Here is a 14,152-nt window from a genome sequence, read left to right on the forward strand (position 1 = left end):
TGTTGTCATCCAAATCACTGCAGTGTTAACAAAAATCTGCCACACACAGACGCACGATACAAAAAGAATGGACCTGCTCATTTCTGTTTTTGGCCAGGAAACAGGTATACAGAAGGCTGTGCGTGTGCATGTTTGTTTACAGCATGTACTCCATTCCTGTATTTTCCGTCAGTCTGAAGCATCAAAGGAGGTTAAGAAGGGACAGTAGGAAGTTGATGACGTCCTTTACTTTCTGGGCCCTGTCTGACCGGTCCTAACCGGGCCAAATGTGCAGATGTATGAGACTTTTCAGTATTTAAGTAAACACTGTTACACAGCTGCATATAGAGGCTTGCCCTGCAGGGACAGTCGGGTGTAATGGCACTGCCAGGATAATGATATGGCTCATTTGCACTGTGTTTTCTCAATGCCAGCTCTCATTTTCAAGGTTAAAACGACTGCATCGACATTTTCCATGCATATTAAATTTGCCCAAATTGTCAAACAGTTATTTTCTGTAACTGAAGAGGTCAACAAAAGCTGTTGGTATCACAGAGAATGTTTCAAATGTACTGTAAAGGTGTTAAAAACAGGGTCCCAATGGTCATCGAAAACCATGAAAATTCACATTTTCCAGGCCTGGAAAAGTTATGGAATGATTTAAAATAATTGAAAGTTTTGAAAGAAAAGTCATTGAAATATTATCCATTTGGAACCTGAGCAAATTGGCTTGACTTCCTACCAAAAAGAGAAGAATGAAATGAGCAACTTTTAGGAAGAAACTACCCCAAAATTTCCAGCAAGTTAGTAAAAAGTACAAGAAAATCACCAGAAAATGATCAAAAAAGGAAACTAAAAACAAAAACAAACAAGGAAGCTAACTGAAAAAAACTCCTTGAAAAATAACAATTCTGTAACATAATACTAAATATATATATAATTCTGATAATTACAAATATATTTTTGTCAACATTTCCCTGGCTTTTTAAAAATAATATTCTAAGTGTACTTATTTCCTGCAATTTCCAGGACATTTCTTGCCAAGTTGCTCATTGCCTTTTTGAAATCAAATCAACCTGCTCAGTGCTCAGATTACCTGTGAAAGGTGTCTGAACACAGCACAAGAAAACTGATGTTGAAAAATCACTGAAAGTTTTGGAAAAGTCATGGAATTGATTTGTGTGTGATGGAAGCGTTACAGCGACCTTGCGTGGATAACCTTCCATGTTATGTAACATAACAACAATTTACTTTCTGAAGCTGCAGATGTGACGTTGCTCTAATGTGCATCGATGTGACGTTTTGTTTCCCGTCGCGTACGTGTCTTCATTTTCTTCCTGTGCTCCGTCTCTCCCTTCATGTGTGCCAGCTAGCTGAAAATATTGGAATCTGATATGTTTAAAAAAAGCTGGGGCAAAAGAAAAAAAAATATCATTGGTCCTTGAAAAGTCATGGAAAAGTTTTGTCCATAAAAATGCTTGGGAACCCTGTAAAAAGTACTAAAGGGTACCGTAACTATGCAGAAGAGAGAGAGTTTATTCCCTCATCAACCACTAATTATATTGGCACAGACTCATTGTTCCTCTCGTGTAGAGTTCCCAGCCTTCTGTTTGCCTGACGTGCTCGTTTTGGACGTTATTGTCTGACCTCTGGATTTTGGATCCCCTTTCCCAACCCTTGGTGGTTTTGCTTGCCTGTTTTGGACTTCCTCTCAGTTTCAACCTTTGCCTGCCTTAGCTCCTTGTTTTCATTACAGCATCCTTTATTGAACCGTACTGCACAAATCAAAGCTTGTTTACAGGTCAAGGGAAGTATGACTGCACATGTGGAAAAAGTTTCCCAAAGAGAGGAATCTGGGGGTGTAGAGTTTTGGCCAAAATACATGAGTACAGATGCGATGCGTCACAGTGAATGAGTTATTTTTTGTTTTATCCGCTGCATAGAGTTTGGTTGCTGCCAGCTTTGCTGTGTGGATATTGAGTCTTGCCAAGTAATAATGCAGTCCTTTTATGGAGGGTTTGGAAGTGTAGGCTATATCGACTGGTACTGAGTTAATTATCTGAATCATTTTAATAGCAGGATGTATTGATTTGATTTATTCATTTTAATTTGAACTGAATGATCACCGACAAGGTTGCTCTGCTATGCTGCTTCGCCTCTGATACAATGAAGAATTCATTTTAATCGTTTTAAAACAGATTGTGCTCATTTTTAGACAGTGCTGTGTACACTGTGAAATAAAAAGTATTTAGGAATTTAATTGAATATAACTATTACTTATTGTTTACTTTGTATCTAGTTGTGAAGTTTACTTAAAATTTACTTCGATTTACTTTTGTTTTTGAAGTTGTTGCAGCTTGAAAATGACAAGTTCATTAATTCAATCTTTCGTAGTTTTAGCAACTTTTATAAACCAAGTTGACTGTGCTGTTTTTCTGCATTCTGCTGATTGCAAACTAGTCAGTCATATTCGTATTAACAAAACAGAACTGGCAGATTTCCTAACTTCATCGTTAGCCAAATCCTTTTTGTCATGATCAAGTTAAGCGAGACCGGCTTGATTTACTGAAGTTGCTAACACTTAGAAAGAACGAGGTCATTTTACAGGACAGGATTACATTGAAATAAGAAGTGAATTGTTTTTTCCCTAAAATCTTTGCTCTTTGTCTTTCTCTTGCTTAGATGATCAGGCAGTTTGCATGCACCCCCTGCCTTTCTCCATCAAGCTTCTCCTCTGTGTGTGAGCAACAAGATCATAACGGAGTGGTGTCAGTCACCGACTCCGTCTGGCTGATGACAAAGAGCTGGCTGGGGATCGATCGGGGAACTCTGTAAAGGTAAGACGAGTGCAACTTATGTGTGTGGTGTTTGAGGCCCTGAGGAGCTCTCAACTGAGGAGAATCAATACTCCACCTCTGATCACCAAGATGAGGCAGAGTGCTGTGTGTGTGTGTGTGTGTGTGTGTGTGTGTGTGTGTGTGTGTGTGTGTGTGTGTGTGTGTGTGTGTGTGTGTGTGTGTGTGTGTGTGTGTGTGTGTGTAGAGGAGGTTGATTGTAGGACAAATAACAGAATGAATGAGACCATGTCCAGAGAGGCGACTCCGTGGCTGATGCTGTGTGTTGAGGTCAGAAGATGAAATAGCTGAAATATAGTCATGGACAGAATATACAAACAATACACACAATGGCTCTGTGTGTCTGTATGTTGTATGTTCACTCTACAGTGTTGACGATGAGCTGTTTGGAAAAAAAAAAAAACACACACAGCACCCATGGGCGAGACAGTTTTTAAAGCCTTTTTGAATTTCTCATCTCCCTTTGTCTGCTTGTATCATGATACATTCATGCAGTATCTATTAATGCAGTTGTAATGGTTTTTTTGTGCAAACTGGGCTGTCTGTTGTGGACGGGAAAGTAGCTGTCTTCGTGGAGCCAACCGACAAGGCTACTTATTTTTTAATGTTGTTTGATTTCTGATTCAGTTGTTAATTAAGAAGAAAGTAAGTATTAAGTGACATCTGGAAAGTCATGTAGGTTCACTTCTGAGGGCAGATAATTCAGCTGTTCATGTGCACACAGACTCCAGATGGAGCTGTTGACTGACATGGACTCCACATGGAGGCAGCATCTCTGTGCTGCTAGTGTCATGAGCATGCATCAGGCTAACAGAAATGACATGATTTATTCATTTATTGCTGCAAAAAGCCTGTATGTGAAGGATTATTTTATCAATTTCATCCACATGCATACCAGAATAAGAGTTTGAGCTGCCATTTTGGCCGTACACAACCACTTGCTGCGCTCAAATGTTGTTTCTGAAGGCTATAATATGTTTTTGTAAAGTGATTCTCTCGTAATTCCCATCAGTCTGCAGATTGTCGCTGCAGGCTGCCAGTTACTACGTGTGGTTCATTGAAACAAGGTGGGTGGTGATTGACTCAATCACGGATGCTCCTTTTGTGGCCGTCTTTCGGTTACGTCGTTGTCAGGTTGACTAAAATGAGTTATGGCTGAGCCCCGTTAAATGGATGTGGAAAACTGAGCTACTGTAGCAGGATTTGATTATTGTTAATTGGATAGGGTTTTTAATTCCTTTAAAACAAGTTTAAAAATATTTCTGGTGATGTTAATGTGCAAAAGATAGCCAGCAAAATCTTCAAGTGTTAACCACAGATTCATTTTCACAAAATCTACATGGACACGTGAAAAAAAGATACAACCAAAAAGAATGAAACAAAAGTACACATTACTAGTCGCCTGTGTCTGTCTGTGTCTAAGCTCTCAGGCCTGAGTGTGTGCCTCTATAAAACCCAAAGCTGGGGGTTTACGGGTCAGGTTGGGTTCGGGCGGTTAATGAACCCGTATTTTTGCTTGTTGCGTGGTGAAGTTTGGGTAGGTGAAGATGTTCTTTTCTAAATGGCATGCTGCTTGTGCTATGTCTTCATGCAAGAATGGGGACTGACTCATATCTCTTTTTTTTAAAAAACATTTCCTTTTATTTATTTATTTTTTGTTGTCATTTAACATTTTGTCCTTTTTAATTTTAATTTATCGTTAGAATAATTGTATTATATTGTTAAACAACTATTAATTAAATGATTAACCAATGATAGGCTAATCTGGTTGAAATTCGTTTTTGCTGTTGCTGTTTTTCTGATGGGAATAGTGCCATGAAAGGAGTTGTTTTTTATAGTCATTGCTTAGTCATTGCTCCATTTTCTGCTGGGATAGTGGCACTAAAAATGGTCATTTTTTTAACAAGACATTTCTGCTTTTCCAGCTGGGATTTTGCCAACAAACCCAGGTATTTTAAGCCAAAATATGATCTTTTCCTACCCATAACCAAGTGGTTCTTGTGCCTAAACCTGACCACACATTAACGACAGCATTGCTGTCGATGCTTGATAACGTGTAAATGTGTCTGTGGTTTAAGAAGGAAGATAAGTTTCTCAACTTCATATGAATTACAGCTCTGCAAGCTTATAATATCATGTAATGTTTTCCATAGATTGTTTCTTGCACTGACTGCAGACTGAAGGTAAATACTTTCATATTTTAGGATCAATGATTTGACTGAACCTGTATTCAGTTCCAGTTAATGCTAATTCACAATGCTAATAAGGCTTTAAATATAAAAGCTGACACTTGAGTGTGAAAGCAAAGCAATACTGCTCGGATTTGATTTATTACATTATATAAATAAATCAATAAACATTAAATTGATTTGGCAGTTTAATGCCTGAAGACAGTATGAATGAAATATTCTCCAGGAGCCTAACATCACTCAAACATTGAAGCTACTCTTTAAGAGGCTGCACAGATCCACAGTCTGAAGGCATTTGAGTGTACATCCATGTTTCTTTTCATTATGCTAATAAATTACAGTACGTAATATTCCTGCTAACAAAGGCCCTTTGTACTTTCCCCCGAGGGGCAAATCAGAATAGTTAATTAAGAATGACCGAAAGGCTTTATTTTATTACTAAAGTGAACCGATTTGACGATGATAATTATAACTTGTCAGGACTGGGTGGATGAGGGAGGGGTTTTTCCCAAAAAAGACATATCACTAAGCATTTAGGCAACATTAGGCTTTTACGGAAGTGACAGTGTCAGCCTGCGTTTAACCTCCCTGTCTGCAGAGAAGGAGGATCTGCACAAAGTGGGAGCTCAGAATAACCACTGCAGACATCCGGTGTGTGTATATTTGAGAAAGATGTTAATGTAATTGGCTGCCAGGAAATATAGTAGCACTTGTGTACTAATTAGACAAACCCTTGTCCCCAAAGGAGAGTGAAGACTTTGCAGAGCTTGAGGAAAGAAAAAAAAAAACAGTCCTTAACCCTTTGAAACGCGGAGCAACATCAGGTTTATTGTACTGCTTTCAGATGCCCTCCTTCCACAATAGATTTAGAAAAACTCATTTTAAAAAGCTAGAGGAAAAATGATTCGAGGAAAGAAGAAAAGCTGGGGAAAAATATATTTCTAGTAATCGTACTTCTGTATTTAACATTATGTTACTTTTTTTTAGGCGCTTTTCCAGCTTGTTTTCTTTTAACTTTCTTTTTTAGATGAAGTCAATCTGCCCACGTTTCAAAGGGTTAAATCTGTTAGCAGAAGTTGTGGCTCTAAAGGTTTTTCTGAGTCAGATCTGCAGGCGGCTAAGAAAACAGCAGAAGAAGCTTTGTCCGGTTGGATTTTTTTTGCTAAACCCTGAATAGAGATTATGCAACAATAACTTGTCATTTTATGTTGATATATGATTATTAGAAAACAGGAAACAGGAATGTCTGCATTTCTTTCTTTGAGTTTTTATTTCTTGTTAATTTCACTGTGAAATCGGTGGAAAATGTTTTGTGTGAAGAGGCGCAAATGACTAAGAATAACTGTGAAAAAGCCACAAACTCATCAAAACAAAATTCTTGGCAGGTTTGATTTTTAAACAACTGAGAAATGAAGCAGCTCAGTGGAAGTGCCAATGATTAATTGAGGTGTTGACGCAGGTCAGGTTTTATTTTTCAGAGTGCGGCAATTAAAATGTATGTTTTGATGAGAGGAAAAGTTCTCCCCCATCAGTAAGACTTTACAAAGCATTTTGAGCGTGAACTTTGAGGCTTTATTTTACAAGATTTGCTCTTAAAAAAAGATGACTGCCATTTGGCCGACTGTGTCATGTCACATCTAATCGGTGACATGATCCTTACAGTCATCGTGAAAAATCACCGAAGCCATTAGCCTTGATTTAGATCAAAGCATCTTTGTAAAAAGTAAAGAAACATTTTGACACAAAGTAGTTCTTGTTATTGTCCGTGCAGAAGCAGTAATAGATCAGATTATAAAGTGACAGGGAATATGTCTCGTAGGAGTACACACGCATGACACACATGCCTCCACACACACACACACACACACACACACACACACACACACACACACAAACACACACACACACACACACACATGCACATGCACACGCGCATCCATTAGTGTTATTAGATCCAGTAGCCGGGCCTTGTTCTCTGTAGGTGGATAAGTGGGTTAGCTTGATTTGATTGTTGATGGTTGGACATGCGTCTGGATTTTTCAGTTCTTCGAAGTCGCTTTAAGAGTTATGCAAGGCTGCTTACAGAAGAGAACGTCCTTCCCCAAACCTACAAAAGTACTCACGTCTCTTGAACTCCAAGACCTTTCAATAAATCAATCCTTTATTTGTCACAGGGAATTTTACAAGGTATAATTCCAGTGAAACGTGGTCCCATCAGTAATTCAGTCCTTTTGGGTCTTCCTACATTGACGGCTGCAGCTTTATAATCATCCACGTGGACGTGGCATTTGCTGTCTGGCCATCCAGCAGCGTATTATAACTTCATAACCAGTTCTGTGCGGCCGTATTCTCACCTGATGCCATCGGGCGGCGTTTTGTGCACACACATAAGGTGCCTCTTGGCATCGTGATATTATGCCAAAAACACTGACAACGCATATCAGTCACACGTCAGCCCTTATTCACCAGTGAGCACATACCTCCTCCGTCTTTCGCCAGACTCCTCTGCTGTCTGATCTGTAGATCGAAAAGGGAGCCTCCTGTTTGAACTGTGCTTTCCAGAATTTAGCCAAGTTCCGGTGAATCAAGGGACATTACAGTTCCTGACATTCTGTTGGAAAATAATGCGAAATTAAGGTTGACTGGTTTTGTGTTTTTAATAACTGTACAAGGCATAGCAGGAAGCTAGCTCAGCCGTGACCGTTCTTCTCCGTTTTCTCTCATTTTTACTGATGTTTACATTTCAAAACCACAACCTGGCTAGCTAGTAAGAAGTTGGCAGAAGTAGAGTTTACAGACAGATGAGTTGATTTTCTCATCCCGATGAGTGACTCAAAGCTACATGCCACCACCGTTCAATGCCAAAATAGAAGTTAGAGCATAAATTTAGCACTAATAAAGCAGGGCGGACAAAGAGGGAAGTGGAAGCTTGCACACCGAGGTTTATCTTGTTTACCTACCAAGGTAAACCCCATCCATGAACTACTTTTCACATAGTTTTTCTCTCATAGAGTTGTTTTAATATGGTTTTAAAGAGGCTGTTTAGGTTGTTAAGGAATGTTTTCCTTGGCGAATGATTGCTGAGGTAGTGGCTGAAGTGGCACTGTTCTAGTTTAATAAAGACCCTCGATTTTTACGCCTGAAGGCAGCAGTTTAGAAAAAGATGCCTTTCTTATTTGGACAGTAAACTGTGCAGTGCAGATTTGCAGGGAGATACACACACAGATGTGTTTTTCAAATATCAGGTGTATTGATCCCCCCCCCACACACACACACACACACACTCATGAAGTAGTGCCAAGTAATTGCTGTAGCAGTGATTCATTTTCACAATGTCCTTCTCTGATTGCTGCACTGTTGAATCAAAGACCACTAATCAGAGGAGAAGTTTAATTCAAGATAATGACTATAAAAAGGGAAACTGGGTAGGTGTTAGTCTGTGTGACTCATCCGCTGTCACGCTTACATCTATTATCTGGTGTTTCCCCCCCAGTGGATCACAGTATGGGGCTGCAAAAGGATGATTTCGGTATCGTGTGTCATGAATGCTCTCTTGCAGCTACTTTCATGTCGTAGACACAGCCAACTTATAAAAAATGTGATTAGACTAGCTTTTTTGATACATTTTGGCACTGAGCTCTGGTGATTTAAACCCTGCACTGATTAGCCTGATGGGGTGCTAAAACTGAAGGTCACATTTTGTAACTTTAAAAGACCATAATTACTGCGCTGCAAGGCCAATTTTGCTGTAGCCTGAGGCGTGATGCATCTTGTCAGTGATTGGCCCAAAGAGGAGTCCTCATTATTTTTGGAAAATGAGGATAAAAGAGGTGACTTTCAAAATGAGTCAGATGCTATCTGGTAATAAAGAGCAATAAGCGTACCTGATGTATAGTAATGTATTTTTTTGTTGTGCAGACCAAAGTCAAGTAAATTATTCAGGTTTCTTCTTTGCAGAATATTGACCGTTTACCAGCTTTCTTATATTTATCAGAATAAGAAAGCTGGTATGAATTATGTGAAGAAAGTCTGTAACTTTTTATTTCAGTCATGATGTCATTTAAATAAGTGGAAAAAGCCTCAGTTTGATCTTTCCCTTTTGCTCAGTGAGCACACCGCGTTATTGAACTAAAGATGCTAAAATATGAAGAGAAACTTTTGACAATGTGAATTTTGCCTGACAATACCAAGATAGAAATGAGACAAGAATTCATATAAATACATTGAACTAGATTTGTCTGAAAATAAAATAAATAAATAAAGGGCAACACTGGAAGTCCCCTGTTTAGTATTAGCAACAGAGACTATAACTCCTCCTGCAGAGGCTGTTAGATAAACAGGTAATGAATGACATTATTATGGAAATGTAATGCATTCAGTTAAAAAAAAAACTGCTCTGTCTGAATTAACCAAATTATTATCTGGCTATTGCAGACAAAGCAGTTTTTTTCTGATGCAAATTAACAGGATTATTATCTCATTATTTCAGAAAATGGGGCACTTTTATGCATAATAAAGTACAACATAGTTATATTTTTAAAAAATATGTTTTCAACTTATTATTTCTGACAAATGCTGTACACAAAAACACACAACAATATTATTGTGCTCAACAAATCATTAATTTAATGTTTATTATATATTCTAAATGGGGGACTTAAAGCCAAGTGATGCCAGTAAAGAAGTCTGGGGTGACTGCTTTACATTACTACTATTATTTAGTCAGTAGAAACCACACCTTATGACACAGCCAAAAATTCAGCCAAACTTTCTCCATTGATACTAGTTAATGATTGCCACTGTGCTCCTGCCTGTTTTACATTTCACAGAGACACCACTTCCCTATGTCAAGTCTTGAAGATCCTTTCTACAGTGGATATTAGCTAAGATTTTTTAAAAAAAGAAGCCACTGCTCTGCTGCTGCAGCCCAGTTAAACATGTCACGTTATCTTTGGACACAGTTTAATTTGATGTCGAATTTTTCACCTGAAGTGGCCGAGACATTGTGAAGTACACCTTCTGTTAAATGCTGTTTAATTCTGTCCCTTGTGTAATCCAAATCAGAACAGTCTGTGCTGCCTGCACTCTGCTGCTGTGTCTGACAAAATATAAACCATTGACTTTAAGGTGTTTTGTCTCTTTGACAGGCTGACATGAAAAGAAAATTTTCACGCTTCAGTCGCTCCATTTCACCCGAGTTCACTCACACAGATTGGTGTGCCAGGTAGCACAATAGCTGCAGGATTAAAAGTGAAATCTGGGTGACGTCCTGTTAAGTTTCCAGTTGGTTAAAAAAGAGAAGAATGAATTGACGTCACAGTTTTTTCTAGCGTTCAACCCCTTCACATCGGTGAAGAAGAAGCTAAATAAGAAAAAAAAGAGAAAGATAATACCATGCAACAAATCCAACTCCATTTTCGACAGCTGCTTGTTGATAAAAGGATTTTCTTTTTCACCTTTCCCACACATCCTTTTAAAAGTCTGGGAGTCTCTTGCTGTCTCTGCCTCGATTTCATCAGTCCTTCTGTTGTGTTTTTTTAAAATTTCCGTTACATCCCGTCTCATCTTTTATTGGCGGCTCTGTTTGCACGTCAGTGTTCAAGCCCTGCGTTCAGTTTACATTGTCATCATTGTTGTCTATAGGCAATTACTTAAGCAGGCCATTAGACAGTGTGTGTCATGCCATTAGAATTAAAGGAATAGTTTCACATTTTTGAAAAATACTATTATTTGCGTTCTTGTTGAGATTTTGACGAGAACATCAACACCGTTTATTAGCAGGTTAGCTTAGCTCAATGTAAAGGTTGGAAGTGGATAAAAACAATCAGCCTGGCTCTGTAAGAAATGTACAAACATCCACCAACACCTCTAAAAATCACCAGTTAATATGTCATAGCTTCATTGTTTTATTTGCACAGTAAATGAATGGCTTTATAGGGCCAGACTATTGCTTGGATGGGCACAGTTACTTCTTAAATTATTCATCCTGCAGATATTGGAGTGGTATTACTCTTATATTACTTAACACAAGCAATCAAATAGCAATCAAATTTCCCAAAAATGTCAAACTATTCCTTTAATCAGAAAGTTGCTGCACCCATGAGGTGACAAGCATAAAGTGGAAACAGACATACATTCATATGCAGCATAATTTCACTATGAACACAATGCAATAAACTGAGCTCAGTGTTATTACCTGCACTGTTTGATCACTCTTTGTGTATCAGGATCCAAAGTTCTACCAGTTTCTTTATTTTTTTATGACGGTGATACTACAGTTTTAAACATTAACTAAACTCTACCTCCTTTTCTAACGTGCAACCCTGTCTCCCAGAAATTCTGTTTGATTGTTACTAAATTGGTTTTATATTTATGTTGTCTGCCTGGATCATGGGAGACAATTTCTCTTTAGGTTAATGAAACACTACATTTATGCACCGTGCTGGATTCACAGAGGTGGTCAGGGTGGATGAGTAATGAGTTAAAGACAGCGACACCAGAATCTCGGGTTTATGTCCAGAATCCCGTCTGCTGTTAGATTTAGGCAACAAAAGCACTTTGGTTAAGATTAGGGAGAGATCGTCCATCTGTTTTTGACTGCTCATCTTGACCAGGGTTAGATGTTAGGGGTAAAGCGGGAACAGCAGGCTATGCAAGCTATAGAGTACCCCGGGAATGAGTCCTAAAACCCAGAAATAAGGTTGCATTTCAGCATCTCCAGTTCCCTCATCTCAAAGTCAATGGTTTTTTTTAAAGGGAGTTTTCGTTAGAAGCCTTAAATAAGGTCTATGGTTAACACAAGCTGAAGAGACTTTTACATTTTGTTCTAAGACATAAAATACTGGTCAGTAAATACCGTAATTACAAAGTTTGAAGCTTTTATGTGTCTTAAAAAAGGGGGTTGCGTATAAGTGACTAAAGAAGACTACAGAATGTCATCAAGCTGAACCGCTCTGAACACGACTTCACAGCCTCAGTATTTTGGCGATTTTAAGTTTTATGATCTTATTGTAGCTCATTTATAGCATAGCATTAGCTTTTTACTTTTGGCGATTGCATTTAGGCATAAAAAAAATCCTAAAAGTGGTGTTCATTGTTGTGAACCAAACTTGTATCATAAACGCTTGTTTGCCAATCAACAATCCAATGGAAGAATCTCATAGGATTTTTGATGAGGGAACCTGGGGGATGTTAACTTTCGTGTCAGCATATAGAAAAATTTCATCCTTGGGTTACTTTCATCCAGACATCCCCCTCACTGGCAGCAGTTTTCAACTCCCTCTGGGGGATCCGGAGTTGTTCGAATGCCAGATGAGATTTATATTCCCTTAAGAGTGTCCTGGGTCTATCCCGATGTTTCCTACCAGTTAGATCTGCCAGCAAATACCCTAATGGGAAAATGGCAGCTAAATGTTTTTTTAAAAAGGTAACAATATGGTAGTGTTGTAGTCAATACAATAATTATTTTATTAATACTAATAATAAAACTAAACATGTATTTACAACTAAACATTTTGTTGATGCGTTCAGTATCAACAGGTACAATAATTAGCAACATTTCCTCATGATGTTTAAGATGCATTATGCAATTCTAGAGAATGATAGTTGATGGACATCATTTTGAATTGGTGTTTCGGTCAGTATACCAACCCAGTGCATCGGCTGTTGACGACCTGAAAGTGAATCAACAATCTTTTTCTAAACTGAACCTTAAAAAAAAAACAAAAAAACGCTCAACATTATGTATCTCTCAAAAATGTATTTGCTGTTTCAAAATAGTTTTATAGAAATGTAATTTTCAGGAGACAGGGCTGTATAATGGGCACCAACATTTCATTTTTGTATTGACTCATCTTTGCGAATACCTGATGACCAGCATTAGCAGAATTCAGCATTTGTATTTTGTCTAACATAACAGATTAATTCATACCCAGGACACATTTTGTTCTTAGTTCATGTGAGTTTTGATGAGCAGCAGCTTCACTGGTTACTGACACAGAACACAAGGCGTATAGAGTAGACGGTGTCCAGAGTGTAAACAATGACGTTGAGGATCGTCATGAAGGTGACCACCACCAGTTTATCCCAGGCGCAGAGATGGCCACAGTTGCTGGGTCTCTTGTTTGAGTGGAAACCGTACAGCGGCCAGATCACCATTGCTGTCACATACATCACCGCTGCCAAAATGTTATAGATGATCACAAGCTTGTCAAAGGAGAACGGAAAATAAGAGGTCAGCTGTCCGAGGGTGAGCAGGATTATGACGATGGCAAAGATGAAACACAAGGAGTACACGGCCACACACCACTGCAGCTCAGGGGAGCCGGAGTACTGTTGTTTCTCCAGGGACGTGAAGATGAGACAGGCGAGGAATGTCTCCAGCATCTTCATAATGCCGGGCAACGTGGAGAGGAAGCCGCTGTTCTGCCCACTCGGACGAAGGCGAGTTAAAGTGACCTCACCTGCGTACACCCCGAAGCAGACCCATGACACCACAGAGGCACCAATCTGGCGGTGGCAGGTCTTACAAGTGAAAAAGATGGGGTAGATGATGGAGGCGGCGAGGCACATAAGGCTCGCCAGCATGGCGAAGGCAGTGGTGAAATCATCCCAGGCGAAAGGTAATTTGGCGTTGACGGTTGTGAACTCCAGGATGACAATGAGGAAGGTGAAGAAGAAGCAGAAGCACCAGGTGAACATGCACCATGCCCAATACGGAGATGAGACGTGTCCCACTGTCGCCACCAGGCTGAAAGACATACAGGTGAGGATGGCTGCCATTATCCGCATGATACCCACAGGCTGGGTGATGGCTCGCAGGTCCACGCTGATCATGGCTCAATAGTCTGTTTGACCTAAAAAAAGTTTCCAAAGTCAGTTGACTCTACTCAGTGCATCCCTCAATGCAGCAAGTTTTCCAAACAAGATCCTGTTGAATAAATCCATGAGAGCCGTGAACAGGTGTGTTCTTTGAAACTGAAACTCATCCTGTGAGGTGCATATTCAAACAGAGCATCCTGGGCTTATCTGCGCAGTTTATGGTCCCTGTTTCACTCCACGGATTGGATACTGGTTGGGTGTGTTATCATGTTTTCATCTCAGAGCACACATACTGGACTCCTGTCCTCA

The 14,152-nt window shown here is 39.3% G+C and overlaps 1 protein-coding gene across 1 annotated transcript; it reads right to left on the minus strand.

The window, feature by feature from the left end:
* Positions 1–9,623: 9,623 nt before the first annotated feature.
* LOC121956269 (myeloid-associated differentiation marker homolog) lies at positions 9,624–14,152 on the minus strand. Its single transcript, XM_088069388.1, has one exon. It carries the CDS (start codon positions 13,856–13,858, stop codon positions 13,004–13,006), a length of 855 nt encoding a protein of 284 aa, XP_087925514.1. The 5' UTR covers positions 13,859–14,152; the 3' UTR covers positions 9,624–13,003.

Source organism: Plectropomus leopardus, chromosome 18, assembly GCF_026936395.1.
Source record: "Plectropomus leopardus strain MGB_pleo_1.0 chromosome 18, ASM2693639v1, whole genome shotgun sequence".
NCBI lineage: Eukaryota > Metazoa > Chordata > Actinopteri > Perciformes > Serranidae > Plectropomus > Plectropomus leopardus.